The sequence below is a fragment of the Aythya ferina genome (genome assembly GCF_964211825.1).
Source record: "Aythya ferina genome assembly, chromosome: 8".
NCBI classification, from domain to species: Eukaryota; Metazoa; Chordata; class Aves; order Anseriformes; family Anatidae; genus Aythya; species Aythya ferina.
In genome coordinates this window covers 10,957,276-10,984,795 of record NC_140304.1, presented here as the reverse complement: position 1 = coordinate 10,984,795, position 27,520 = coordinate 10,957,276, and the positions used below count along the sequence as shown (strand labels likewise).

At 49.0% G+C, this 27,520-nt stretch overlaps 2 protein-coding genes across 5 annotated transcripts in view; one reads left to right on the top strand and one right to left on the bottom strand.

Annotated features, from left to right (window-relative positions):
• Nucleotides 1-1,474: 1,474 nt before the first annotated feature.
• On the bottom strand, nucleotides 1,475-2,640 carry PIGC (phosphatidylinositol glycan anchor biosynthesis class C). The gene has a single exon (XM_084527827.1). It carries the CDS (start codon nucleotides 2,462-2,464, stop codon nucleotides 1,571-1,573), a length of 894 nt encoding a protein of 297 aa, XP_084383953.1. The 5' UTR covers nucleotides 2,465-2,640; the 3' UTR covers nucleotides 1,475-1,570.
• Nucleotides 2,641-10,779: 8,139 nt separating this feature from the next.
• Nucleotides 10,780-27,520, top strand: part of SUCO (SUN domain containing ossification factor) — a 40,333-nt gene continuing 23,592 nt past the window's right edge. For all 4 annotated transcript variants that reach the window (XM_084527137.1, XM_084527136.1, XM_084527135.1 and 1 more), the window contains exons 1-4: nucleotides 10,780-10,905; nucleotides 21,387-21,495; nucleotides 23,717-23,818; nucleotides 25,192-25,337. In XM_084527137.1, the coding sequence (XP_084383263.1) occupies nucleotides 10,853-10,905; nucleotides 21,387-21,495; nucleotides 23,717-23,818; nucleotides 25,192-25,337 (410 nt within the window). In that variant the 5' untranslated portion in view covers nucleotides 10,780-10,852. The remainder of the gene's footprint in view (nucleotides 10,906-21,386; nucleotides 21,496-23,716; nucleotides 23,819-25,191; nucleotides 25,338-27,520) is intronic.

Below are 27,520 nucleotides of genomic sequence, written 5' to 3'. Positions count from 1 at the left end.
CACGCACACACCAGTTTGTCCCCATTATCCCAGATACTGCCCATTCAGAATGGAGTCAGGCGTGTGCTCCACCTGAGATGCACCAGCAATTGATAACCGCAAAGATTTATGACTGCAGTTAGTAACAGTTTGGGGACAGTGGTGTGTTTGTGCAGCAGCAGCTTCAAGTAAACCTGGCTGCTGCTAGCATGGCCCCTACCAAGACAGAAATTAACTGCAGGAGCCAGGCAGGCTAGATTTGATTCCTTTCTTTGACAAGGATGATTTTTAACTTCTTAAGTTTGCACCAATCCCACTGGAGTCTTGCCCTACCGATGGACTCTGTGCATCTGCTTGGGGTGGCAGCATTGCAGTGGCATTAGCCTGACACAGGATGGGGCCCCCTGGTCCCTGGCAGCTGCCTGGCTTTCTTGGGAACCTCCTCGTGAAGAAATGATTTTCTTTCTGAAGGGCTGAAGAATGTCATCTTGATTGTGAGCATCTGGCTACTCCCGCGCTCCCTGCGAGCCTGGAGCACATACTCTAAACCTCTGCAGGTTTTCTTTAATTAAAAACAAAATGAGATGTAGTTGTCACCATGACAACAAACAGCAACATTTAAAACTTGGCAAATGTCATAACAAAGCGCTGGAGGTGTTGGAGGCTCTGCAGTGGGTTCTCATTTCCTAGGAAGCCCAAGGAGCCAGCGCCTGCTCGCTGGGAAGACGCCAGTGCTCCACGTGAGCCGTTTTCCTGCAAAAAGCCCTTCACACTCGGTGGGTTTAATCGAGCAGGAACTCACACTTCTGCAGCAGTGGGGTGCCTTGCCCTTGTCACCTTTCACCATCCCAGAGTGTGCGTGCAAGGCTGGTGCTGCTGCATCTTACAGGAAAACTTACTGGGATGGTTTAAGCATCTCCTTGTACTGCTTCCAGGGTAGGAGGGGTCTGAGTGGCCTTTACACTGAAAGGAGCAGTGCTAGGGCGAAACACCGCAGGAATGAGAGCTGTCAGCCTCAGCTGCTGCAGGTCCCGTGGTCTGCAGAGGTGCTAGTGGTCTCAGACACTTGGTGGTGTGCCTCTGCATACAGGTGTGTCTGCTTTGCCCAAGTCCGTGCCCTGCTGGACCACCTGCCCCTGGTGTGTGATGGAAAAAAATCAACAGCACAGCAGGGCCGGCTCGTCCCGGGCTGGCCTCCAGCCTGACTTGTTTGCCAGGAGCGCCCTCTGTTGCGTTATGTGCGGAGCTGGACAGACGGACACTGGACAGATAGCGCTGGACAGGACCAGGCTGGGCCCTGTCACCGCTGCAGCACCCTGGGGCCAGGCTGGGTGCCCGCTGGGTGCACCCAGAGTGTGCTGAGCTGCGGCCTCATCCCTCTGCAGGATTCTGCCCCGTCCCTCTGGCTCGATGGCCAGAGCTGGACAAAAATACCACCGTGGGTCTGCCAGGCACCACCCTGCTGCAGGGCTGTTACAGAGCACACACAGACACATTCCCTGTGTGAGAGGTTTTATTGAGCTGGAGATCCCCCCAGAAAAGTCCCTCTGTGCTGCTTGTAGCACAGAGCCCCTCTCCGCCCTGGCCAGGCCTACGTGAGGAACCTGGAGAGGTCCTCCTTGATTTCAGCCTCGTCCCACGGCCCGTGGATGTTGTCCTTGAGCTGCTGAAGCCGGATGAGGCAGTAAGGGCAGAGGCAGGAGATGGAGAGCAGCAGCGAGGCGAAGAGCACGGCACCCACGCTGGAGACGCTCGCCAGCCCTGCCAGCGCCGCCAGCGCGAAGAGCACGGTCACTGCCACGTAGCAGCGCGGTGTCCGGGCCTTCAGCTTCTTCTGCAGCATGGGCCAGAGGGCGAAGATCTGCATGGCGAAGGTGACCATGACGAAGGCGTGGAGGGAGCGCGGCAGGCGCGAGGCCAGGCACACCGAGGCGAAGATGGCCATGTTGAGGGACAGCGTGCTGGACACGATGGCGGCGTTGGCGCCGTAGTCGAAGAAGATGAGGTGGCCGAGGAGCATGAAGACCGACATGGCGTAGATCGTGTCTGTGCTGATAGACTCCGTCAGCGTCTTCAGCACCGGGGAGAAGCCGTAGGTGAAGGCGATGAACACCAGCGTGCTCTTCAGGTCTGCCCACCGCGTCCGCCCGCTCTCCCGCCGCCCAACCCCGGCGTCGATGGCATCGAAGAGCACGTAGCCGAGCAGCGAGGAGGCCAGGGCCGCCCCAAACAGCCCCTGTGGGCTCAGCACCCCGGCGTCCATGTACCACCAGGTGACGACGAAAACGCAGACGCTGCAGAGCTGCTGCACCACGGCCCCCGACTCGAAGACCACGGCCCAGTACTGGTACTGGCGGGCGTGGATGTTCTTCCGCAGCTCCTCCAGGAACCTCTGGTCCACATAGTTATCGGGGAAGGGCTGCCGCTCGTACAGCACCTTCTGCCAGCAGCGCCTGGGGCTCGTCTCCACCTGCGCACACACCATGCTGCAGCCCAGGGGCTGAGGAAGGAGCCAGCTGCGGGTTCACCGCGCTGCGGGACCCCTTTGGGGTCTGCCAGCGGGCTCGGGCAGCACCCACCTCCCCCTACAGCCCCCCCCCAGGCACGGATAAGAAGCGGGGGGTGCCCACAGCGGCAGCAGGGACCCCTCAGAGCCCCCCCCAGCCCCGGAGCTCCCCGGCCCCGCTCCCGGCCCCGCCGCCTCCGCCTCAGCCGAGCCCGGCCGGGCGCAAGGGACGCCGGGGAGCCCGCAGCCGCCATCTGGCGGTGGGAGCCCGGCCCTGCCCGGCTGAAGGGGCCGCTAATTAAATTCTCGATGATTAAATGATGAAAGATCCCCCTCCTTCAGCTCGTGACAGAGCAGCAGGCGCTGAGGCTGATTTTAGTTGAAGCACAGAAAGCGTGTGGGTGTGCCCAGCGCAGTGGGGAGGGGGAGATGGGACCCCCTGCCAGCCCACCCCTGCACTGACATTGCTCGTTTAGCCACCCCGCTTTGGTTTGGGGTCCCCTTGGGGGTCCTGTGAGCAACCGCAGTGCTTTGGGGACACTGGGGCACCTCAGTGGTGCGAGCTGCCCGGGTCTGAAGGGCAGCTGGGCACGTCCAGGTGGCTCAGACTTTGCCTGCGAGGCACTGACTCACCTGTGCCTGCGTGCCACGCCACGGGACCAGCCACGTCACCGCCCGTCCCCGCCGGTCAGAGGCGAGCCATGGAGTCACTCCTTGGCCCTGCCGGGGCGACGTGGCCGGCGGGGTGTCTTGGCAGCAGAGCAGCTGGGAGAGGGACGTTCCTGTCACGCCCCGAGCAGTGCCTAGGGTCAAGGGTGCGAGCCCCGTTGTGAGTGCCTCAGTTCCCACTCTTCATTCCATGCAACAAGATCTCCCTCACCAGCTGCAAGGAGGGCTGTGAGGACCACCGACCGGGTCAGCCCTCTATCATATAGGAAAACACTCACTCGTGCAATCCCCTTCTGCCTGACAGTTCACTGCATGGAGCATTTGGGGTTTGTGTTTCCTAAACCCCAGCTCGGGGGGGAAGAAGCCGGCACCAGAGCACTTCCCCAGTGCCCCCCCAGCCTGCGTTTCAGCTCTGAGACCACAAGGAATGGCTGTGGCATTGCTCAAGCGACCTCATCACAGACGTGCTTGGTTTCTGCAGGGCTCCCAGCCCCGCAATATGCCGCTAAAGCTGCTTGGAAGCGATGCTGGAAAAGGTGACAGGCTGGGATTTAAATAGCTGTGACTGATCTAGGCCTCCACCGGAGAAATCTGAATATCAAAGCATTCAAGGCACTGGTCTCGGGCTGCCTTGAAGTGTGTCTGCATGTTCCCATAACGGGGCGATCGGGTGGGAACTGGTGCTTGTGGTGTGGCCCCTGTGCTTGGGGGCCGAGCGTGCCTGAGGCTGCAGGGACAAGCATGGATCCTGGGCATCCCTGCATCCTTCAGCTCAGGTTTTTCCCCATTATCCTGCCCGTGCTGAATCCAAAAGGGCACCAGGAGCAGGGCAGGTCACCTCACGGCACACACTCGGCCCTTTTTGCCATCCCGAGCTGCTGCTGCGGAGCCGGGCCCATCCACAGGCAGGTTTTGCTAGGTGTGGGGGTGGCAGGACCGGCAGGGCCGCCTGCAAGCACAGCTACATGCGCCTGGGCTTCATTCCTCTGACAACTGATCCTTGAGTTTTTCCCTTTGACCCTGGAGCTGAAACCTCCCTTTGCAGGAATGTTTTCGGGGGGAGGTTGGCGCAGCTCCAGCTGCTGAATTTTTCCATGAGCAGAGACCGGCCCCTGCCTTACAAGGCCCCGCAGCGTTTGCTGCGGCTGCTCTCCTGCAATCACCTATTTAAGGATTTAAGTCCCCAGTGGGGAGTGGGACAACGCCAGCCCTTAGGCTCTGAGCAGCCCTGCAGCCACAAAGCTGGCACTGGTGGCTGTAAGCCCCATGGGAGGACGCTGGGGCCCATGGAGCTGGTTGCCCAGGCTCCTCCTGCAGCAGTGGGCTGCTGACCACCTCTGTGAGGGTTCTCCTGTGCTTGCTGTTCCTAAAAAGTACAGCAGACTGAGCCCAGTTCTCCTGATCATCCCCCTTGCCATGCATGGGTTGGGTTTCCTGGCTCCAGGTCCACATCCCTGTCCCAGGGACAAGGTGACCCTGCCGGGGTCCCCTTCCAGCTCGAGGGCAGGGATCAATGGGATCCTGTCCTGTAGGGGATCTCTGTGTGAGTCACCAGTTCATTTATTTTTTTTTTATGTTTTTTTTTTTTTTTTTTTTAAATGTCCGTAGGAAACGGCAGCCAACAATGACGTGAAGAATGCACTCTGCCAGCTGCAGGCCAGGCGCTCCAAGGTGGGACACGGCCAAATTTCAGCTGCCCAGGTAACCTCAGCTCAACCCACACCGTACGTGGCACATCCTTAGTGCCCAGGGAGGAAACCAGGCTTCGGGACACAGCTGCAGCCTGTCTGAGGGACATGCAGGTGGGTTGTCACTGAAGCTAGGGATGAAAAAAGCAGGTTTGTGAGCAGGTTTGGTCTCAAGTTCCCAACACCAAGCAGAGCAGGGCTGGGGCTCCCAAGTAAAGCTTTTGTCAGGAGGCTTCTGACTGCATTCCTCTTTGTTTTGCCCCAAATTTGAAGCCTGGGGATGGGATGTGAGGTGCTGACCCAGATCTGCCGCAGTCAGTGGAAACATTTGAAGAGCTGTAGGCAGCAAAACTCGCCAAAAAATCAGCCCTTGGTGATAAAAAAAATCACCCCTTGGGTGATAAAAGCAGGGACAAAAGTATTTGGGGGTGCTTGCAGCGAGGGTGATGGTTGCTGGTCCCAGCCTTCCCTAGCAGCTCTGGCACAGCACAAGCGGCGTGAAGGGATGTGGTGTTTCCCGGCGAGGTTTTTACTGTCTGCCCAGGGGAAATTTCTCTTCTTTGGCTGCCTAAGTGCAAAAAAATAAAATAAAATAAAAACAGAAACAGGCTGGGGGGGTGGGGCAGGTAAACTGGATGAAGCGGAGCACAGAAACAGGGCAGCTTTTATAGGAAGCATACAGGGGGCTGTTGCAGAAACGTGGGTTGAAAGCAATTGTCCCAGGGCAGAGAAAAGGAACCTGGTGTCTATGGTGGTGCGTGCCATCCATGTGTTCTCTCAAAGCTGGCAGCTGTGCATTGAGCCCATCCCTAGAGCCCTGCCCCACGGACTCCCCCCTTCCACTGATGCTGCTGATCCCTTGTGCTAACCAGGGGGAGAGCAAAGCTCGGAGCAGTGGCAGTGCTTTCCTCTGGTTGTACTCTGTCACTGCAGGGGAGCTGAAAGGGGCCATGGCCTGGGTGAACCCCACCTGTAACATTTTTTCTTGCCTGCAGAGGCAAATAATCAATGTGGGTTTTGTTTGTTCCTGCCCTTGCAGGGTTGCCCTGGGGCATTGGATTCCCTGGGAATGGCCCGCAGGCCCCTGGTCATCTGCCTCCCTGTCTTTAAATATCCGCCAGAGAGCAGAGGGGATGGAGCCAGGTGGGAATTTGGTTTATTTTAGTGCTTGGCAAGATGGGAAAGGAAGCAGCTGAGCCTACAGGGGTGCCCTTTGCACGACCCGGGCGCTTGCACCGCTGTGAGCATGGTGCCCCCAGCTCAGCCTGGTCCCTGTGCTGTGCCAGGGGAGTTTTGTCCTCAACAAAACGGGCACTTTTACAGCCCTTCTCGTCCCTTGGCGTACATTTGGCATGTTCCTTGTGCCACCAGTACAAAGCTGCAGGGGATGGCTGCCCCGGGCAGCCCCCAGCCCGGGGTGCTGGCAGTTTTGGTTTTGTGTTGACGAGGTGACAGCTGTGCCACCCTGCCACATCATGCATCTGCCTCTTTGCCCTGCTTTGGCCTCAATTTGCATGAGGGGCTGCTCCCTCAGCCCCTCAGCACCTTGTGGGCAGCTTCAGCCCACGCTGTCCTCCCAGAAATAGAGCCAAAAGCACAGCTTTACGCCTCCAAAGGCAAGTTTTGCCGTTTCTCAGTTTCTGGGGCAAGATTTGGTTTCTCTCTTTGCAGGAGGGCACAGCCAACAGGGAGCAGTGCTGCTGTGGCATGGGGCTCTGTGACAGCACAGCTGGCATGGAGCAGTGGCCTCCACACTGGGGTCACCCCAGCCCGTGGGGGACAAGAACGTGGTTTGGGTTGTGTCACAGCTAGGACAGGACCAGGGCAGTGGTAGGAGCCTGGGAAGTGTCACACCGCTCACTCCTCTGCCTCAACAATCCGTGCTGGGATGCGGGAGAGTGCAGGAGGCGACCACTGGCATGACCTCCGCCCATCTCCTGCCCCAAACATGCATCCACCAGGGCTCTGGGAGCCGTGGGACCGTGCCTGGTCTACCCGTGCCAGATGTCAAAGCTCTCGATCGGCGCCGGCTGGCTGGAGATGAAAGCAGCCACGCTCCCACACTGGGTCACGCAGTCCCTGCCAGACACTGCTGTTTGCCGTCCCCCCTGCCTGCGGGGAGAGCTGCCTGCCTCCCCTGCAGTGTGGTCACACACCCAGGCGAGGGTCACCGCTGCCCCACAAAGTAGAGATGGGTAAAAAAACAGGGACAAGAGCTTGCAGGCTGCGTGGGGACAGACCTGGCTGTGGGAACAGGTTTGTGTTCAGAGGGAACGGCTCCTTGCCCCATCTCAGGGCACTGGCACAACCGTGGGATGCTTTAGGATGAAACAGGACCTCCTCAGGAAGCCACTGGCCTCAAATCCCCCTGCTGGAGGCCGCAGTAGGACAGGGAGTGCTGAGCCATGACCCAGCACAGCACCAAGTTGGCAATGATGTTATGTTTGGCCAGCACCAGCCTTCCCCAGCCCTGGGATGGGGTGATGAGAGCCCAGGGCAGCGCAGCAGCATTCAGAAACAACATCGGGCCCCCCAAAAATTACAGTGCTGACTTTGGAAGGTGTCACAGCGGATGGGCAGAGTCCCCGTGGAAGGGGGAGCTGAAACCAGTGATTTCCAGTGATGTGCTTGTTCTGGGGCTCGGTGCCGGGATGCATTAAGCAAACGTAACGAGGCACCGCGCAGAGCAAGCCTTTCAGTGACCCTACCCTACTGTATCTGCTGTTTATCGGGGGTCACTGTGACCCCTGTCTCACGTCCAGGAGTCTGGCAGCCCAGCAGCACACCGTGGCATGCCGCAGGCTTTAGGTAATGCACAGGGCGGGTGCAGGAGAGGAAATCAGCAAGTGTGCACAAGGAGTTGCTGGGGTACACATTTGGGATCGCACAGGAACATGGCAAAAATGCCACCAGCACCCCTGGTGCCCCGTGCCAGGGGTGACATTTCTCAGGAGCTCCCACAAAAAAAAAAAAAATAAAAATCTATCTCACAGCATTTATTGGGTGATAAAAGAGCAGTTGGCAGCTCTGCTGGAAGCAGCATTTCTCCTGTTTGGTTTTGCAAGGAAAATTATTTCAATCCCACTTCTCACACAGCTCTTTCCCCTTTGATGTGAGTTGAAGAGTTTTTGGCTACCCAGACGTTTCAGGGCTTTTTAAAAAAGTTTTACGCTGTTTTGCTGGATTTCCCCCCGCAAGTGGATTCCCCCCCGCAAGAGGTTAATGGTTCAGCTGTAAGTTAGAGGAAGTTATCTGAAGCAATCTTGCAATTTATAGCTTTTCGTTCACTAAATAAGAAACGGTCAGGAAATTAAACAGGAAATTGCATCTGGAAGGAAAACTCAGACAAAAGTTGAGTTGTCAGAACACGCTTAGGAAGGATTTGCTTTATTTTAAACAGTAAGGAGCCAAGATCAATAGTCAGAAAAAGAAGGAGCTTTGTGCAAATTAAATCACACATTAAGGGAAAAAACAAAACACTTGGGGAAGAAAAGAAGGTTTTGTAAAGAGAAGGTGAGGATATCCTATGAAAAATCAGAAGTAAGGCTTTCAGCTTGGAGGTGCTGAAACACAAGGGTCTAGCTGAGAGCCTGTGCCAGCCTGGTTCCTGAAGCCCACACCGTGCTTCACTGTGTGAGAAGCAGAAGCCAACAAGTGCCAAACACGATGCAGCTGCAGAGATCTTTCCAGGCCTCCCTCCTCCAGCAAAAGCTGCCGAGACGCTGCGTGCTCCTGGCCTCAGCTTTTCTGCAGGGCTGCCCAGCGGGGAGGGCCAGCCCCAGCTGAATGGGACTGCTGGGCAAGGGAAAATGCAGCTGTGAGCACTGCTGCTCCTTCTGCAAACTGCAGTGCTTTATAAGGATCCCAAGCAAATATTTGCTCCCGTGTCGCCTACGTGCATTGTTCTCAGGGTTAATTACAGGCTCCAGCAGGGAGATTGGGTAAGCTGTGATGTTGTTTTACCATCATACTCCTCATCTTATCAGCGTTTGAGAAGCAAGCTTAGCAAGTGACAAACTGTACCGGTAGGTCAGGGCTGATGACCTGAAGCCTCTGCCTGGCAGGTGGCACTGAAGGTTTTCAGGTGTACGCTTGTACCTGGTGGCAGCTGAGTCGAGGAAGTTTTTCTCCAGGATCCTGCCTATTTACTGTGATGGTTTCCCTGAAACAATCTGTTTGCCATGACAGCTCTTCAACTGTGTATGGTTTAAGCTGCATGTGATTAATCCCCTGCTGATAAGAGGACCGTAACACATGGGAGCTGTGCCAGCCCCGAGCAACCACGTGGGCTGAGCAAATGTGGCCACGGAGGGGACCTGGAGGAGGCGGCAGCTGTGGCCGAGGGTCGTGTTGCACTGCCTCTTGCAGCACTGTCCACCCCCAGGAGGAAGATTTTGGGCACTCCCTGACATGGTTAAAATAGCTGCGGGTGCGACGTGTGCTGTTGCTCCCACAGCTTGGAGAACACTGAGGAAGTTTGGGGGAATTTCCCACCACCAGGGGCACGGCTGGGGGACCTGCAGAGCGATTTCACTCGAACAAAGGAAGAGCTCGGAGCCTACCACCCATTTCTGACAGGGCATTTTAAGAAAGGGCCACCCTCCTCTTAGAAATGCCGTTGTTTGACTTGGCAGCGTGTCCTGAAGGTAATAACTGCTCTATCATCATCGCACTGCCACTGTTGAGCCTCTGCCCTTTGCGGGAAGAGGTGGCGTGGTTCTGATGCAATTAGCAGAAGGACATCCCCTGCAAGAAGGTGTGACAGCACTGGTAGAGAAAGGCAGCCGTAGTGGCACACCATCAAACCACGGGCACAGATGTGGGATCCGCGTGGGACTCGGCAGGTTTGTGAGCTGCAGTGGGGTGGCCCTGGAGGGGACTCAAAAGGGTTGGCCTCAGGCGCAGCCCTGTGCTCACCCCATTGTGCCCTTTGGGACCAGTGTATGCACTCACAGGGGATCTGCTAGTCTAAAACCAGGTCTGAAAACACTCTTCAGGACTCAAAGCATACTCAACTTTTGGGGCTTGACAATTTTTGGCAAGAAAATAAAAAAGAGCGGGCTGTGCTTCTTGTGAAAACGTGTGCTTTTATGAAACATTTCCTTGGCAGGCTGGCTCAGGTCCCGCCAAGAGCCACCTCAGCAGCACCATGCCCGGGACGAGCAGTGCAAACACCTCTCAAACACCCCTCCTGCAGCCGGGAGGGCTGGAGCTCCTCGTGGGCCGTGACTCAGCCCTTCTGCACCTCCCTCGGGGCGAAGCCGCCCTTCCTCACCCCGAGTCCTGCTGTGGGGTGAGGCTGTCCCCCTTGGCCAGAGTCCTGCTGTGTGCATGTTTCCAGCGTGGCGTGCTTGTGACCGTTCACCCACGAACCTTGGGGCTCTCGTCATGCTGTGCGGGTGGGAGAGCGGGGTGCCCGCAGCCTGACATGGTGCTTTTTGTCACAGGGGCTCTGCTTTTTGTCACTGGGGCTCTGTGGGGCTGTGTTAAAACCGGGATAAATTCTGTGAGCACAGCACTGGCGCGCACCTGAGCGTGTTCTGCCCACCATCTACTTATTACAGTGAAAAAATTAATAGTAATAATGAACAATAACGGCTTGGCGCGTCTCGGGCACCCCCTGTGCCTAGGCACGCCCCGAGCTGCCTCCTGTGAGGCACCGTCCCTCCCGCCCCCCAACCCTTTTACAAAATGGCCGCCGGCCGCCTCCCCACCACGAACTACAATCCCCATCACCCCCCGCGCCCCCCGCGCGCGGCCCGCTGGGAAATGCAGTTCTCCCGCCGGCGTCCTCCCCCGGACGGGGCGGGGCTTCCGCGCGGGAGCTCGCCTCGCCATTGGGCGCGGCGGGGCGCGGCGCGTGACGCGCATCCTTCCAGCTCAGCGCGTGCGGGGGGGGGCGGGGGAGGGGGCGGGGCTGGGCGGGCGGGTAACGGCCGCGCTCGCGCCGGAGCCGCCTCAACGGCCGCGGCCCCGCCGGCGGGGGGAGGATGCGCCGCCAGCCGCCAGCATGAGGGGGCCGCCGGCCCGCAGCGCCTGCCTCTGCCTCTGCGCCCTGCTCTGGTGAGACCCCGGCCCCCTCACGGGTCCCTCACGGCTCCCTCAGGGCCCCTTCGAGGCCTGTGCCGGGCTCTGGCGTTCTTCCCGTGCCTCGTTTTGGAGTCGTGTGTGGAGAATTGGGGGGAGGTCGGGCCGGGCGCTTGGTGGGGGGGGCGCCCGGCCGCTGAGGGGACTCTGGGGTTGTTGGTTGTTGGGTGATTTGAGGGAAATATTGATCCCTCTCGGCGCCTTGTGGGGTTTGGGAGGCGGCGCAGTGAGGTGAAGGAGGTAAAAGGCAGTGCGGTGAGTGCAGAAGAAGGCTCTTGGAAGCCCTGCTGCCAGACTGCTTCGTATCGTCGCTTTTTGGGGTTTAGGAGCCCTTATACTGAGTACTGACAGAGCTTGGAAGCTTAGCCACTAAATTGGTTCGTTTTGTCACCTTTTGGGGTTTAGGAAACCTTATACTGAGTACTGACAGAGCTTGGAAGCTCAGCCACTGAATTGGTTCATTTCGTCGTGTTTTGGGGTTCAGGGGGCAGCACGGTGAGCGCAGAAAGGACTTGAAAGCTCAGCTGCCAAAATTGCTTCATGTTGCCGTGTTTTGGGGTTTAGGAAACCATACACTGAGTACAGAAAGAACTTGAAAGCTCGGTTGTCAGATCGGTTCCTATCATCGTATTTTGGGGTTTAGGAAACATTTAGGAAACAACATGGTGAGTACAGAAAGGATCTGAAAGCTCAGCTGTTGGGGTTACATTTAGGTGTTGTGTTTACATTTAGGCAGACTTTTTAAAAGGAATAAAAAGCTCTTAGCTGCGTGTATCAGGCTGAGCTGTGAACCTGCTGAAACTGGCTCCAGACACCTTCCCTTTGCTTGTAGGACGATTAAGCCTCTTTCCACACAGGGTTCCTATGTGTATAGGTAGGTTTCTTATCGGAAGTTTTTGTTTCTTCCTGGGGATTGGAGGTGGATAACCTGTTCCTGCCTGGAGGTATGTTGCTCAGGGAGCTGGTCATGGTTTAATGATACATAGGTGACTAGAGAATTTTGTTGTTCTTCTTAATATGCTGTTATAACAAGGTTTGTCTCTGGTTTTCTGTTATTTTAAGAAAAATTTCAGGCATCTTTTCCACAGTGATTAAGGAATATCATGTCTAGCAAACTTCTTTAAAATCAGATGCTTGCTCTGTAAAGTTCAGATGATTTTTGTGTACATATAGGAGAAAACTTGGCTGGAGGTTTTTTCTTTCTCTTTAAAAGATGGCTCTTTCAAGCAGTCTTAACTGATCCCAGAGCTTGTGCTGCAGTATCCCAGAGCTCTCGCTATTAAAGTGCAGATCATGTTCAACCTGCTCTCTCTGATTACTTCTGATTAAAGAGCTCCTGGACTAATTCAGCTGTTGGAAGGGCACAAATCGACTTCTATAGTCTCTGTTGGACAAACAGCAACTTGTGTTAGAGAGTTTAAAATCCTGTTTGCGGCATGGTGCTGCAGCTTTCCCTCAGTAGCCATGTCGGGTCTGCAACTGGAAAGTCTCGAAGTCTTTTAATCCCTGTTGTGTTGCTGAGCTTTGTAACATGGTAAGTTGTGGTGTATTTAACTTCTTCCTAAAAAGAAATTTAGCGCTCTTGTTCGTGTAAACTGTAAAGCAACTTTAAATAGTAAATGGAGGGCTTTGACTGTGTTACGAACGTTGGCATGAGTGACAACTGGTGGCTTCTCAAATACAGTTGTCTGGAAATGGAATCTTGAAAGGATTTAAATGCTGGGGGGAGAGAAGCTGTTTTTACAGGTGAAAGTAACTGTCAACAAATTAAAACAAAAGTAGGAAAAAATGCCAGGCAAAAATAAGTCCAGGTGGTGCTGAGAGCGTTTTTTCAGTACCTCTCTTTAACCTGAACTTTGTTTTTATTTCTGGATAGGCACTTGCTTCCTTTATTTCATGAAATTAAGCTTAAAATAGTTTTTTTTTTTTTTTTCCATACCATACATTTTGAAGTTTGTCTGAAGAAGCTGGACCAGTGGAGAAATACCGGTTTGGTTAAGGGGGGGGGAGATGGCAAGGTTGATTTGACAGCTTTCTAACTAGAAGGTGTTTTAAAATATCTCATCTGGTCAGTTAAAAATGTGTCTGCCTATTAGAAATGTACAGAAAAATAGAAGCTCAAATCTAGCCTGTTAGCTTGAGCCCTTTTGGTAGCGGCAGTACGGAGCTCTGTGGGAGCACAGGATCGCAGGTGTGGCACTGGAGGCTTTCTGAAGCACGCTGCACGTGGAAGGAGCACAATGGTGAGCAGCCTGGGCTGGTGAGCTTGTCCCAGGGAGTTCAAATGAGTGGGATGGCTGCAAGGCTTTAGAGAAGTAGTTTTGATGGGGATGAGGCTTGGGAATATACTGCTCTAGAAATAAGACTCCCGTTGTCCTGAATTCACAGAGATTTCTTTGTTGTGCTTCTGTGAATCCCTTTCTGTGGATGTTTGCCGCGGAAAAACACCTTTAAAACTTGTGGTGCTTCAGGCTGACAATGCAGACGGAGCTGAGTAAGTGGAGTAGAAGCTCATAGGAACTGAGCTGAACCGAGACAAGCCGTGACAGTTGTTTGAACAGTAACCTGTGTAAATTGCTCTGACATCAGCTTTTGCCTAGCATGCGCTGCACTTTCAAAGGGTTAGCTATGCATTTGATAAAGAAATCATGCATGCGCTGATTTGTCTGGGATAGAATGAATCAGAAAGTGCTTTGCACATCCTGATCTACTTAGCTTTTACGAACCCTTTCATAATCTCAGCTTTGCAAGTATGAATAAAAGGAAAATGGGGATTAAGTATGTGTGCACATCAGGGTTGTTCAGTTGTGGCTGCCTTGTGAGCGTGCTGCATCAGTGCAGGAAGGATTGTGTCAACGTGGCTGGCAGCAAGGTGTGCTGTTGTTGTCAGAAGGCCCCTGCTGGAGTCCTGCATCTGAATCCATAACGAGATGTACCCTGAAAGCTGTACAGGTCAACAGCATGTCCAGGGCTGGGGCTGCTGTACAGGTAAGGTACATCTTGGATCACTTTGTATTCCTCCCTGTGACAGGTTAAATGTGAAGATTTGTGCAGATCTTAATGAGAGGGTATTCCTACTTTCCTGGTCTTTGGTTTGCATTTACAGTCTTGTACCTTTCGGAGGGTGTGCTTGTGGAAAGCTGCTGTACTGCGAGAAGAGCTCCAGCAGTTCGTGCTGTGCTGGCAGCGTGAGAACATCACTCGGGTTTATCTTGCCCCCTCTGTCCTGTGCAGACAAAAGCTGTTAGCCGGCTTAGAGATCACAGAAGTAGAGGCTTTGCTGGTTGAGCAATTATTGGCCCTGTTACTGACTTCTTGCTTAAACCTTGGGCATGTGTCTGTTAATGACAGCAGGGTGCTGAGTGGCAGAGCTGGGGGCGAGATGGGTTGAAGGCACCGCCATGGGGTTTGTGCTCCAGAGCTCAGCGTGCCTCTTGTTGCAGAGCTCTCCTGGGGTGGTTTCAGGGGGCTGCCCAGGTGGAGCTGTTCGGGGAACTCGCTTGTAATGGTCACAGATTGGTCACTATCTGCTGCTTCTCCCACTGCATAGCTACAGAAACCTCCCTGAAAAATTGGTGCTAAAATTAAAGATCGTGTGCCTGCTTTTTGTGGCAGGAAGAAATGATTTGGGCACTGCCGATATGATTAAAAACTCCTGTTTCAGGCATCCTATTTCAGAATGAAGATGTGCTCTTAGATGTGCAGGGTCTTGTTTGGCAGTGTCTTTGCTCTGTAGCTGAGGCCAGGACGCGAGCTGCCTCGTGACTCCTGGCCCTTAAAGCCCAAGCTGTGCCTGGCTTTTCCTGGCTCATGTGGAGGTGCTGCGTGCGAGCAGGGGCTCTGGTGTCTTTCCTTAAAAACAACTCTTGAATATTTACCTTCATTGATTTTCAAAGAATTCTAGAAATGCTTTCATGCCATATCTTCTAAAAGGTTTGTCCTAGAAACTTCAACTTGTTTGCTTGTTGCAGGAGCGGTGCGTGGGAGTGGCGTGTGCTCCTCTCCGGGACCCTGCCCCTTGTGAAGAGATGCTCCTGGCTTCAGCGCTTCATCTTTTTCTGAAACGCCTTTCTCTGTCTTACTAGTAGTTCCTCTTCACCCTCACGTTCTTTCCACTGTATTTTCCAGAATGCTTTTTTGCTTTTGTTGTCTTTCACTTCCATTATTAGTCCAGCACTCTCAAAGTCCACATTCCTTTCAAGGGGAGGATACGCAGCTTCTCTTGAAGTTACCGTTATAGGTGAGAACAGCCCTGTGTCTGAAGGGGGTAATGTTTCTGAGCATTAAAGCTAGCACGTCCTTTGGCTGAGATCAAGGTAATGCAGAACTGTAAGTCCACTACAAAATTTCCTGTAATTCTAGGGGAAGTTAGTGAGCTGGCAGAACAGGCAGACCGATCCCAAAACTAGCACAGGGAACTCTTGCTCAGGTGAGTGAAAATATTGCTGTAAATGACTTTAAAATCCTTTTGATTGAAATGTCAGCAAATGGTTTGAACTGTTCAAAATAAGCTTGGGTGCTCAAAGGAAACTTCTTGGCTTGGTTGAATTTTGGAATGGCAATCAAGGTATTGTTGAAGTGTATTAAAAATACATCAGAAAACATCTGGGAGTCAGGTCGTAGTAGCTTTGCAGTGATCTAGGGCAGATTCCTGCTGCTGAATTTATGCAGAAATTTCACTTCATGGCTCTTTCAGGCTATGTTTTATCTACAGTGAGTTTTAAGCAGGGGGTGTTGTCGCAGAGCAGCTGAAGGGAAACCCTCAGAGGTACCTGGGTTAAACAGTGCTGCAGATCCTTCAGGCCTTCCTGGCAGTCCCTGGCTATTCCACTGTTCCCATCTAGTCCTCAGGGTCAGGATCAGATTTTACAGTGGTGTTTTTTTCCAGAACGGTGTTCTCCCAGCACTTTAGTGTGAAAGTAACTCAAATTGGATGACACGGGGAGCTTCTCTGAAGCTGAGGTTTCCACTCGGCTGGTCCTCAGCCTGGGTTTCTGTTGTTTGACTTGCAGCAGTGGGCAGTCTTGGGCAGATGGTGTGTCCTCCCTCAGTCATGCGTTTATATCAGAGCACACAGCACCTGAAAGCTTCCTCCTCGCCCCCAGGGTTCATTGGTGTGTGTCCATGATCTCCAGACCTGATGCAGGGGTGCAGGAGCGATGTGTGGCTGAGGGTGGGATGCGGGACTGCCCCTCTGGGCACTAGCTTGGGTCACTTGGGTAAAGCTTGTGGTGCAACCTTGTTTTGCAGCCTCTGCGTGCTATTGCACTTAATAAATAAATCTGAAAGCCGTATTTTAAACTGTGAGGATTGGAATTTTATTGTCTGAGGCTATGAAATGAAGAATTGTCAAAAGTATCTTTGTGTTGGGCTCTGACTGAGTGAAGTAACTGTCTCCTTGGCGTGGCATTCCTGCGAGGGGACGGTCTGGAGAGCACATTCTTCACAAGGAGTGGGCAGGATACTGAAAACCAAAATTAACTGCAGAATTCAGCAGGGTTAGGAAAGGCTTTGCAAAAAAGCTCCAGTTTCAGTTGTGTTGTGGCACACGAATCCGGAATGCAAGAACAGAGGCAGCACTGCTCCTCAGTTAGTGGATGGGGTAAGAAATGGGGTGTGCTGGTGCCTTTCTGGCAGCATCCTTGTTAGTCTGGGTCTGTGGAGGGAGTCCTTGGCTTTCTTCTCTCTTCAGGAGCCATCATCATTTTAAAAGCTGTCTTGGTAAGGCATGCTGCTCTTCTGTGGTAATAAATGGCTTCTAAATGAGTGGTGTGTGTGTTTAAAAAAATAGTAAGGTAGGCTAATGGTTTTTCTTTGTGTGTATCAATGCTTATTTCCAGTTCACGTGCAGAAGTGAGTATTGTGGCCGGGGGTTGTGAACGTTGCCATCCTAAAAGCTTGGCTGTCTTTCTCTGAGGTTTGCTCCCTTCTGTGGGTCCTTTTAAATGCAATTCTGTCTTGCTGAGCTCTTCTGGTACAGGCTGATCCCACCGAGCAACCAGGTGAAGATTCCCCAGTGCCATTAGTTCTGTATTGGCAGCAGATGGGGGGTGGCTGGCTGCGGCCTGGGCTTGGATCCCCTGAGCCCCTGTTCCTGGGGCCTTTTTTTAAGCTCTGTGTCTGGTGACAGGGCCTTTTAAATGGATTTCCCCAAGGTAGGTTACCGTGTTACCAAGAAGGCAAGCTCTGCAGCCAGCAAAGGGGCACCTCACCCCTTCCGCAGGCTCTCTCCCCTCCAGACCCCAAACCCACCCTGCTCCTCTTGCAGAGGCCTGCTCTGCACCGGTGCTGTGGATGTTTTCGGTAGGGACGTGCCACTCGGCAGGGACGACGACGTCTTCTTTCTCCCTCTTAGCAGCTGGACACGGTGCATCTGCACCTGTCGGTAACACAACCCTCGGGAGGTGTGCGAAATGTCAGTGGTCGTCCTGGAAAGGCTGTTCCTTCGCATTCAAGGAGGTCCTGCAATCAGTACACTCATGAGAGCTTCCTTTTATTTTCCCTTCACTTGAAATTACTGTCTCAGGGATGTCAGCTCTACGCTGTAACGAGCTGCTTCTCTCTGGTGTCCAAAAATAGGTCTTGTTTGGGGAGAATTTAAGGCAACTCTTGAATCATTTAGAGGACAGATGTGTCTGAACTGAATCTTGTGCAAATGTTAGTGTTTTTTTGTGGCGCTTCTGGAAAGAAAAGCTTAGGCTGTTTGGTAAGATCAAACTGTGGCAACACTGCTCTTACCTTCAGCTTTTACTCATGTATTTTGTTTTGGGGTTAGCTGTAACATGTATGTTTCACTTTTTTCTTACCAGTTGCTTACCTTCAGCTTGATTTTTATGCTTGTCAAAACAGTTAGGAGGAGCCACACCACAGTGCAGCTATTGATACTCCTCTACAGCCGCCTTCATGAGTAAAGAGTTGGAGGTGAGCTAGAACTGGACAGTCTCTCCCGAGAAACCTACACTGCGATTTCAAAGCCACCTGCACTTTGCATTTCAGTTCTGTCAAAGCCCTCCCAGCCATCAGCAGAGCATAGCTAATCCGGACAGCAATAAATGCACGTGCCGTTCAGAGGGGTGAGCAGACTTTCTGCTTCGGTGGAGAACCACAGTGTGGGCCTGCCCTGGGAAGAGTATGTTTGTGTTGTTTTTTCCCCTCCGTGTTTGGGCTTGCAGCTTTTGCTTTGGGGTTTGTGCACATCAAGCTGAAAAGTTCATGGTGGATCAGTGAAAACAGCTTTAAAAATACGCTAATGATCTGAAACGACTCGTGCTTAAGTTTCTTTGTTCTCAGTGAGATTTAATAGCAGCTGCTATTTTGAGTCACACCGAACAAGAAGGGAACTATTGAAGACTTCTGTGTTCGGGTTAAGTCACGAAGTGTTAGTTACATGTTTGGAGCAGCCTCTGGTGTTCCCACACTGTTGCCTCACCTGAAGTTACAGCTTGTGCCTGAGACAGTAGATCTAGTGATTGATCTCCAGGACTGTCTGGACGTCAGGGCTGCTTGCTTCCAAGTCAGCATAAATTATTGCTCTTGCCATGAGGAAGGGAAGGCTGCATTCCTGTGTGCAGCTGCAGGAGCTGCTCTGCTTTCACTGGACGTGCTGCCTGAGTTTGCTCAACTCGGAGGGCTTCTGTTCTCAGTCTACACCCAGCTTTTCGTGTTCCTTTTGCTCTGGACATAGAGAAACGCTCGGTGGAGGTGCTGTGCCACCTTACGGGCTTTACCATATGGTGTGTGGCTAAAGACGCCTGCTGAATGAATCTGCAGGGTGGTGACAGGTGGGGAGGAGGCAGAGTGCTGGAGGTCCAGAGAGGTGGGAGACTTCTTCCAAGCGATGGCCAGTCTCACACGGCCTTGCCTTCTGTGCAGTCGCATTCCTGATGCTCAGTCAGATCCTTCCTGCCACTGTTGCAGCAGGGCCCTGGTTGTCCTGTGCGTGCGTATGTACGCACCAAGAGTTCTTGGTCCCCTCCCTGGCTTAGAGGGCTCTTGGCAGGCTTGTGGCATCGTTTTTGAGCTGGGGATGAGACCGAGAAGAACTTCCAAATATAAGCTGTGCTGCTCGCATTTTTTCTACACTGCAGTTGTGTTCTAATAAAGCATGACTTGTGTTTGAAGGCAGTGTATTGATGATGCTGCTAGAAATGGATGTCTTGCTTCTCTGCTAAGTGCTTTTTGTGCCTGCAGATGCGAAAGTAGTTATTAATGCGGTTGTGAAAATGTGCCCTGTTTTAAAATGCTGGTTCACAGCCAGTGCTCTCGTTCCTTTTCCGTGTTAAGGGATTTAATGTTGCTCCATACAGCTCACTGAAGATTGCTGCCTTAGCATAAGCAAAACAGGAAAAAACATTGGTGTGTATGTATAATAAAGGGCTGGAGTGAGCTGTGGTTATGTTCTCTGTAATTTTGGATCTTTTGTATTTTTATGAAGAAACAGGCAGTCATTATAGCTGGAAGAGGAGTTCAGAGGTGCTGGAATTAAAAGCATGAGAACATTTCACTGCAGAATGATTGAAACCATGCTTCAGAAAAATAAGGGACTCAGAGTTTCAGCACAGCTAATTGTTCTGAGTGAGAGTTAGGAAATAGGACTGTGAGAGGCCACAAAGGTCAGTAACGTTGCAATTAGCGTGAACAAGCAACTAACTACCTGATGAGATAGGGATTTAAGATGGGCAAGTGCACGCTCCTCATTTTCAGCTTACCTGAGACATGAGACTACCCACTGCAACCGGTGGTTATTAGGACTTCCATACCCCTCTGCTCAGTGTGTTAGTTTCTGATAAGTCCAACTGCTTCACTTGGGCTTCAAGGGCTTCTGTCTAGTTCAGAGGAAAAGCTGTTACCTCGGAGGAAGAGGAGTGGGTAGGTGTGACTGACCTGGCCTGCCTTCTTTACCCGCCTCCAGCCCAGTAAGTCAGATCCCCCGGCTTCCTTGTCTGCTCCTCTGGTGGTGAGACACCTGGTGTTGGTGTGGTGAGCTCCTGGCTTGTTCTTCTCCTGCTGATGCAGGTGGAAAAGGAGCAATAGGTTTATATAAACACCAAAAGCCTGTTTTTGTGACAGCCTGCAGCCTGGGGAAGTAGCGCTCAGTTTCTGACTATGTGCGGGTGTGCTCACTCACAAGTGTGTGCATGCATGCAACTGCTCAAAATGTGGTACCTGATTGCGGGGTGGTGCAGCACGGATTGCTCCTTGTTGGAGGAATCTACACTGCGTATGCTTCCAACAGAGGTGATCTCTGAGCTCTTAAGGCAGGTGTAATTCAGAGTCTAAACCCCAGGCTCATGCCAGCAGCATAGGCAAATCCTGACCCATTAATGTTGTTACTGTTGTGGATGACTGTTAAGGCTGTGCTTTAGGTTTCAAGTCTTATGTCAGAAGGGTGCTGTTTTCTTACATGTATTTGCACAAAGCTCTGCAGCAGCCGTGTGTCCCTGTGTAGGACAGGCTCTGCTTTTGCAGGGTGTGAAGTGATGGTTGTGTGAATTCATGTGGGGTCAAACCTGCCAGCTGGCTGTCATGTCAATATTTCCTGGGCAATCGTTTGCTTTAATACGGCAGGGGACTCCAGTGTTCAAGTGTAGCTGAAAACCACACAGGATGCTGAATTTGCATAATGTGGTTGGACACAGAGCCTGCATGAAGACCTTTGGTGGCCTTTGGGCCTCCAAGCCTAAGGGATTGCTGGATGGATGTTACCCAGAATGTCCAGGGGCTGTGCACTATGTGCAGCGTGAGATGCTGTTCTCATGCAAGGGTTTGTGTAGATGCTGGCTGCCTTATTACAGAAGTAAATCCATTTCCACTCAAAGCAAAGCTGTTTGGAACTAAAAGCACAAAAAAAAAAAAGTGGAGGTGTTAGTAAAGCCATTACCTGGTTTCCTACTTGTGTCTGTTTTCATTAGTTTTCTCATGGGCCTTTTGACTGGCAGACTTGTTTTTGCTAATTATCTTAAATGCGCTTAGTGATATTGACAGTATAGAATTTTCTGAAGTAATAAGTAAACAGAGGCTTTTTATTTATTTTTTTTTTAAACCGTGGCTTTAGTTACTCCTTAGTAAAAAAAAAAAAAAAAAAATAAAATAAAATAAAAAAAATGCTGCTGAAGATACTCCATGACTGCATGGCAAAGGTTGATTCAAATTGTTTCTATTATGCAGAAACTAACTTGTCACCTTCCACTTTGTGACATGGTATCACCCCAGTAACTGTTTTACTGTTATTTTTGTGTTTTGGAAGTAATATATATGTAGTGGTGGCTAGGAATTGCTTAAGGTTTAGTCCTCTAACAGCTTTGCTAAACAAGTATCTGTGAACTGTATACAGACATGTTTTGGGAACAACTGAAAAAAAAAAAGTTGAGGGAGGCGATGCTGAGGGAATATTAAAATGTTATTTATTCATTTAAAATCAAGACTTTGACCTTGTTTTTTTCTGTGTTCTTTAACAGGCTTCCTATTTGGCATGTCTTTTGTGAAGACAGTCTTTCATCTGCAGTGCAATATGCCTCAAGTGATGCTTGTGCCCTGGCAAGTGATGGCGAAAACATCCAGGATAAGGTATGGTAAATAAATCATGTTAATTAGCTCCTTAGTCTGACTTTTTATTTGAAAAAATAAAACTGAATCATACACTTTGGTTCATAGCCTTCTTGGCTGGAATGTTTGATGTACTCACGTGTTCTGTGAACCGTGATATCTGCCTGGTTTTGCTTCCTTTACTCCATTTGTTGCTCTTATCTGACAGTACAGCTGGGCAGGTTTTGGGGGGAGGGAGACAAATAGTCAAGCTAGCAATGGTGGTCTAGTGTTTTCTTTTATATGGGGTGCTGGCTGTCAGAAGCGGTTATTGGGGGCTGTACGTGGCTCTGTAGAGACCACAGTAAGAACTGATGGCCTTGTGAAGTCTTGGCTGTGGTGTGCACATTGCGTCTGTGTTGTGTTAGAAACCCAGTGCACGAATGACTGCTATCCTGAATAGAAGGTTTAAGATAACTCGTTTCATTAAGTCCGTCTTCATCCTTTTTTCATCCCCTCTAATAAAAATTAACAAAGCTAAAATAGGTATGTAAAATTAAAAAAAATTGTCTCCTTCTTACTCGCATTGCTTGGCAGTACTGAGTGTACTGGGTTCTACCGTGATTAACCCATGGTGGGTTTCTGCATGTTTCAATTCCATAGCGAGTTCTCAAGCAGTTAAGCTGTATCAGAAAGTCATGCTGATTTGATTCAGTTTTATTTACACAGGTAAAGAATCATCCTATGATGAGCACAGATAATGATGTTAAGGGCGTCCCATTTCCCCCTTCAGTCAGTAGTAGTGTCATGGTCCTGATTCCATGAAAATTTCTATATGCCACATAAAAACTGGGAAATCACGTCAAGCGTTCTAATTGACTCAAGTGGTGAGCTGTCTGGCTAGAAAAACTTACTTTTTTGTCATCCGTTTTTTACACATTTAATTGTTTAGGGCAGCTTTTTGTTTTGCCAGCTTGTACATCCAAATAGCATTTGGTTTTATTCTTCTGGCTGCCTGAATTTGGTGGACAAGCTGTGCTTTAAAGCCACAAGAACACAGGAGGTGTTTTTTTTTTTTTTTTTTTTTTTTTTTTTTTTTTTTTTTTTTTTAAATCCTGCTTAGGTTCAATGGCTGCTAGAATAAACCTGGAAAGATCAAGTGAGCTTTGAGATTGGGAAGCTGCTGGTGTATGTCTTCCTGCTTCCTTCAGCATTGTTCCCTTCATTCCATTAGCATTGCTACATTATTAAGATAATTTCTCAGCTTAAACCTCAAGATGTGAAAGCTCATACATCATGCTATAATTTTTTATTCATTAAGGGAAAATCTCAGTTGCGTGAGAAGTCTTAAGCATTTGGCTCTTACTTCTTAACAGGCTGCTGGAGATGTCTTGTGAGGAGCAGCGTTTCACCTCTTGTTCAGTTTTCCTTAGTTGTCTTCTTGAATTATTGTTGGTGTTTAGTCTTGTATAGCATAGCGGCCTGTTTTGGGGTCCAAACACTAGCACTTCTGTTTGACCAGAGAATTTTAGATTGCCCTTGTAAAAACAAGGGGTATGGGAATTCCTACCAGATTTATTCTCATATTTCAAGTAATTGTTGTAGAAATAATGTTCTCAGAAGTAACTTGTGTATTGTGTAGTCATTTTCCTTTAAAAAAAAAAAAAGTTTTGTATAGTGAAGTAAATTGATTACACAGCCTGGTGCTTATAGAATATTTTCTTCGTAAATTGCATATTCTTGCTCTGTGAACTCATTGCACCTGACAGTAAATCTTTAGTTGTAAAAGCAAAAGCTTTTTAAAAAGGTTACAACAGACTTAGGAATTTATTGTAGTTTCACTGATACGACTGCTATAAAATGTGCCGGGTGTTACTTTGTAGTCCTTTTTTAATGGTTGTCTTTTGAAAGCCATTGTAGGATCACTTTTCTTCCCTCTTCTGGGCAGCACAGGAATAGGGAGGATCTGTGAACACAGCAGACTATGGCAGAGTGATTGACTTGCCTTAGCACAGGAGCTGAATGGCCTCAAACTTGCCCGTGAAAGTTTAACTGAATTGATTTTATTTGCTGTAGGGTTTGTATGGATGAGAATTTAACCGTACGTGGGCAGTGGTTCTGAAGGTTCATAAAGCTTAGTTTCTTGTTGATGTTTGGGTGGTTGTAAAGGTAGTAATCAGTCTCTGCCAAAGCTAGCTCCTCTTATTAGAATAAGAAGGCATTTGTTACTGCATACATACTGTTTTACCTTTTAATACACTAGAGGGAAGAGGCTGGTCCCAGACTGGAGTCTGAGCATGCAGACTCAAGTACGCAGAGTTACTCCACAGAAGAGCTACTTGATGACTCTACAAAATCTGACCAGGTAAGCCTATTATTTCACTCACTCTCCTTACGCTCTTCAAATGCTTCTTGTATTTCAGAGTCTTTCATTTTGAGTTGTCTAAAGCTCTTGGTAACCATCTAGGTAACCATCTATCACATTTCACTTGCACGTAGGGTTGCTGCCAGACTCATTTCCAATGAAGAAGAAAACCTGTGAGCTAGCAGATCTTGCATTTCCCATGTGCATAAGTAATAGTAATTTAGTATTTGTAGGTACTGAGTAAATCTTTCCAAGGTAAATTAAAGATGGATGTTACAGGTATGGATGTCACTCCTAAAAAAAAAAACCAAAAAACAAAAAACAAACAAACAAAAAAAACAACTCACTGAAATCTTTTATATATAGGTCAGACGTGGGGATTGTAGCAGTCACTTTTTATCTTTCATCTTGCATGCCTTTTGTCAGTTTTTTCCATTGTTTAAAATGAAAGCATTTTCCAAAGGGCTTTGTTTTAACTATTTGCAGGGTTGTTAATATTAAGTCAGTGCCAGGTGCTAAATGTTACGAAGCCCACTGTTACAGATGGCTTAACATATACATTTGTGCTCTGTAGGTTACAAGACAACAGAAGTAGGATGTACTTCCGATGATATATATTGCATAGTTTAAATATGTAATTCTGTGGTGTAAACCTAGACTACTTCATGGTTAGTTAAATGACTTAGAGTAATCCTGGTATTGACAAGAGACTCTTGTTTGAAGTGTTTTTATTGCCACAAAGAATTGATCTGACCTGTTTTGGTGGCTGTGTACTCCTCCAGATTCAGAAATACTTACTTTGGTTAGGCTGTGCACATGCTTATAAAACTGAGGAACTAGAATTAGTACACCTCAAGATTACTGAACTCTCAGAAGTGGTAAGTGATTTATCTTTAAGTTACAGCAGAGAATAGACTTCTGAATGCATTTCTGACCTCCATTGGTGTGTTAAAATTGTAAGCCTTCCCCAAAGCGCAGCCGAAGATGAAAATTAAACTGTATTGAAGCATGAAGCATATAGAATTGCTCATTTCAGTTGTTGAAATACTCAAGCTAGTTTTCTTGTGGTTATCTTTTCGTAGTCTTTTCCTCATGGTTGATGAAGCTGTTGCATATGCTTTTCCAGTTAATACTTTTATGCTGTTGTTGTAGGCTGTGAAAGAGTGTTGTAACTGCCCTGAAGTAGCATTGAATGCCAGCTAGGTTTACGAACAAAGAAAATTTTTCCGATCTGTCCTGCTGTCTGATTTTCAGGTTTATTGATGACAGAAATCTCAATTACTGAACTGTTAAAATTTTGTAGGTGTTCTTACAAGAACTCTTTCTCTGTTCAAGTTTTCTAAAACTTATGTTCATCTGTAATGTTTTCACAGGCTAAAGAAGTAAGTGAAACAAGCCAGCTTGAAGCTCAGACTCCAACTCCGGTAGATTTAAATGGAGCTTCACCTAGCATAGTTGCAAGCACTGAAAATAATTCCAGTTCACCTACCTCAGAGATATCTACAGTCTCGCAGCCTGAGTAAGTTTTTTTTTTTTAATTCCGTTGTTTTGGGCTTTGACAGAATACCACTTTTTCTGATATTGTTAAAAGGGTTACCTGTTCAGGTGTAGCAGAGGGGTGTACTTCTCTAGACTGTTATGTGCTATTATTTTGCTCTTCTTTGGTTTATGGTGTCAACACTAATGGAATATGCCATCACTTAATCTGCAGACTGAGAGTTGCATACTTGCTTGACTGTTGCCATTACCAGTTTTAAGACCCTGCTCTGAAAAGGGGAAATTCAATGTCTCTTATATGCTACGTAGTCTGTATTATAAAAGCCACCAGGTCTTCAACATCAGGATTTCTGCCCCTCACAAATGTGCTGCACGTATGTGATAAAGAACATCATGGCTGAATGATGGCCTCTGCTTTCAGTTAAGGGTTAACTTCGTAGGGTTTGGGGTTTTGCTCCAGGACTGGGAACAGAGCAGTCTTAAATGAGTTCTGCTATTAAGAGACTTACAATAAAAATGACAAATTTCAGTATAAGCATATCCAAGTTGTTTGTAAATCTAGTACTTAGCAGTGTATTGTGAAGCTACCTCTGCTGCCGTAGACAAAGTCCTTTGAGAACCGATGTCCCTACTTCTGTTTCCGTTCTTCTGTGGAATGCTGTGCAGCCAAATTTGAATAGTAGTATAGGAATTCATGTGTTTATATTTCTAGGTACTTGCACAAAATTCTCCTTGTTCTTTTCTGCTTTAAGGTTATATATTTTTTTGTCTGCTAATAAAGGTCTAGTATTTTGACAGATAAAATTTAGCACATTAGAAGTGAAGTAGAATTCCCTAGTTCTTTTTTTGTGTGTGTGTCCAGTTTTGCTGATTTACTAAATTCAGTGGTCTTAGCATAGAAAAGGTCTGAAAATCTTGTTGCCTGACTGATCTTACCTAGTCTGCTGGGGCTAACGCTTAAGTACCTTTAAATGTCTTTAATCACAAGTCTTGGAAAATCAAGCTCCCAAAACTTGCAGTTTTCATAAAGCAAAACTGGAATGTAACTTCAGTGTTTCTTTTTATAGCTTTTGTGGACTGCTCTACCAACTTGTTTATATGACTAGATGCAGGCCCTACTGTTGTCAGGTGCTGGAGGAGATTCAGGATCTTTGTTTAAAAGAAAAAGCTCAGTGTCGTGGACTTGTTGAAAATAGTCTTGTGCTACTGTAGTTGCTAGAGTGGTGTACTATGAAGACTCAAACTATCAAACAAAGGAGTATTGAAACTTGTTTTGGAGCACCTGGTTTATTAGTTGTGGGTAGGAGTGCTCTGATCCTGGTATTCTTTATGGGAATAAAGGACAGGATCAATAGAGGGGACGTAGCATATTTATATATTTTTTTTTCAAACTTCATTTTTACTTTAAATACGAATTTGTAGTCTATTTTACTACAGACTATCTTAATACCCAAGAAGGGTGTGGATGCAGTCCAGCTCCATAGTTAAACAAGATTTTTAAAAAGACTCAGCTGCATTTGTTATTGTTAGACAACATTTTTTCTCTTTTAGGTACTAATTCTTATCAGTGTAACAAATTGCAGCTCCATTAGGTGTTACTGGTCTGGTACTGCTGCAGGACCTCTTAGACAAAATATTCTGGAAGTAATTTTATTCCAGACTACTTCAAAATAAATCCTTTCTTGCTGCCATTGTAGCTTATCTTTGCAGCCCTAATTTGTGGAAAGCTTATTGAAAAATAATTTGTGCTCTTCTGGTTTTAAGTGACAACAGCTGCTATGCATGGTAAGCCTGGTAATGCACTTGAAAAATGAAGGCAAGGCTACTAACAAATGAAAGTGCACAAAGCAGGGGGGTGCTGCAGTTCCTAGGCTTGTGCTACTCCTGCCAAATCTAGATACTGAAGGCCAGGCAGGTACACCCTGATATCTATCTCTCTCTATATGAACTTAGAGATATGTGATACATATGATTATATGATATATCTGGTGCATATATATGTCAGTTCATGCTTGATGTATATTTTAAGTTGGTAACTACTCATACTGTCATCTATTCATCATCTTTTCACCAAGATCAAGAATATGTGGAGCTTTTTAGTTAGAAGCAGGGTGGTCACCCCTACTTTGGCTGTTAGTGTTATGTGCAGAACTAGCCTGTGTGCATCTCAGACATGCATCTCGGGGGATTACGGAGAAACTATTC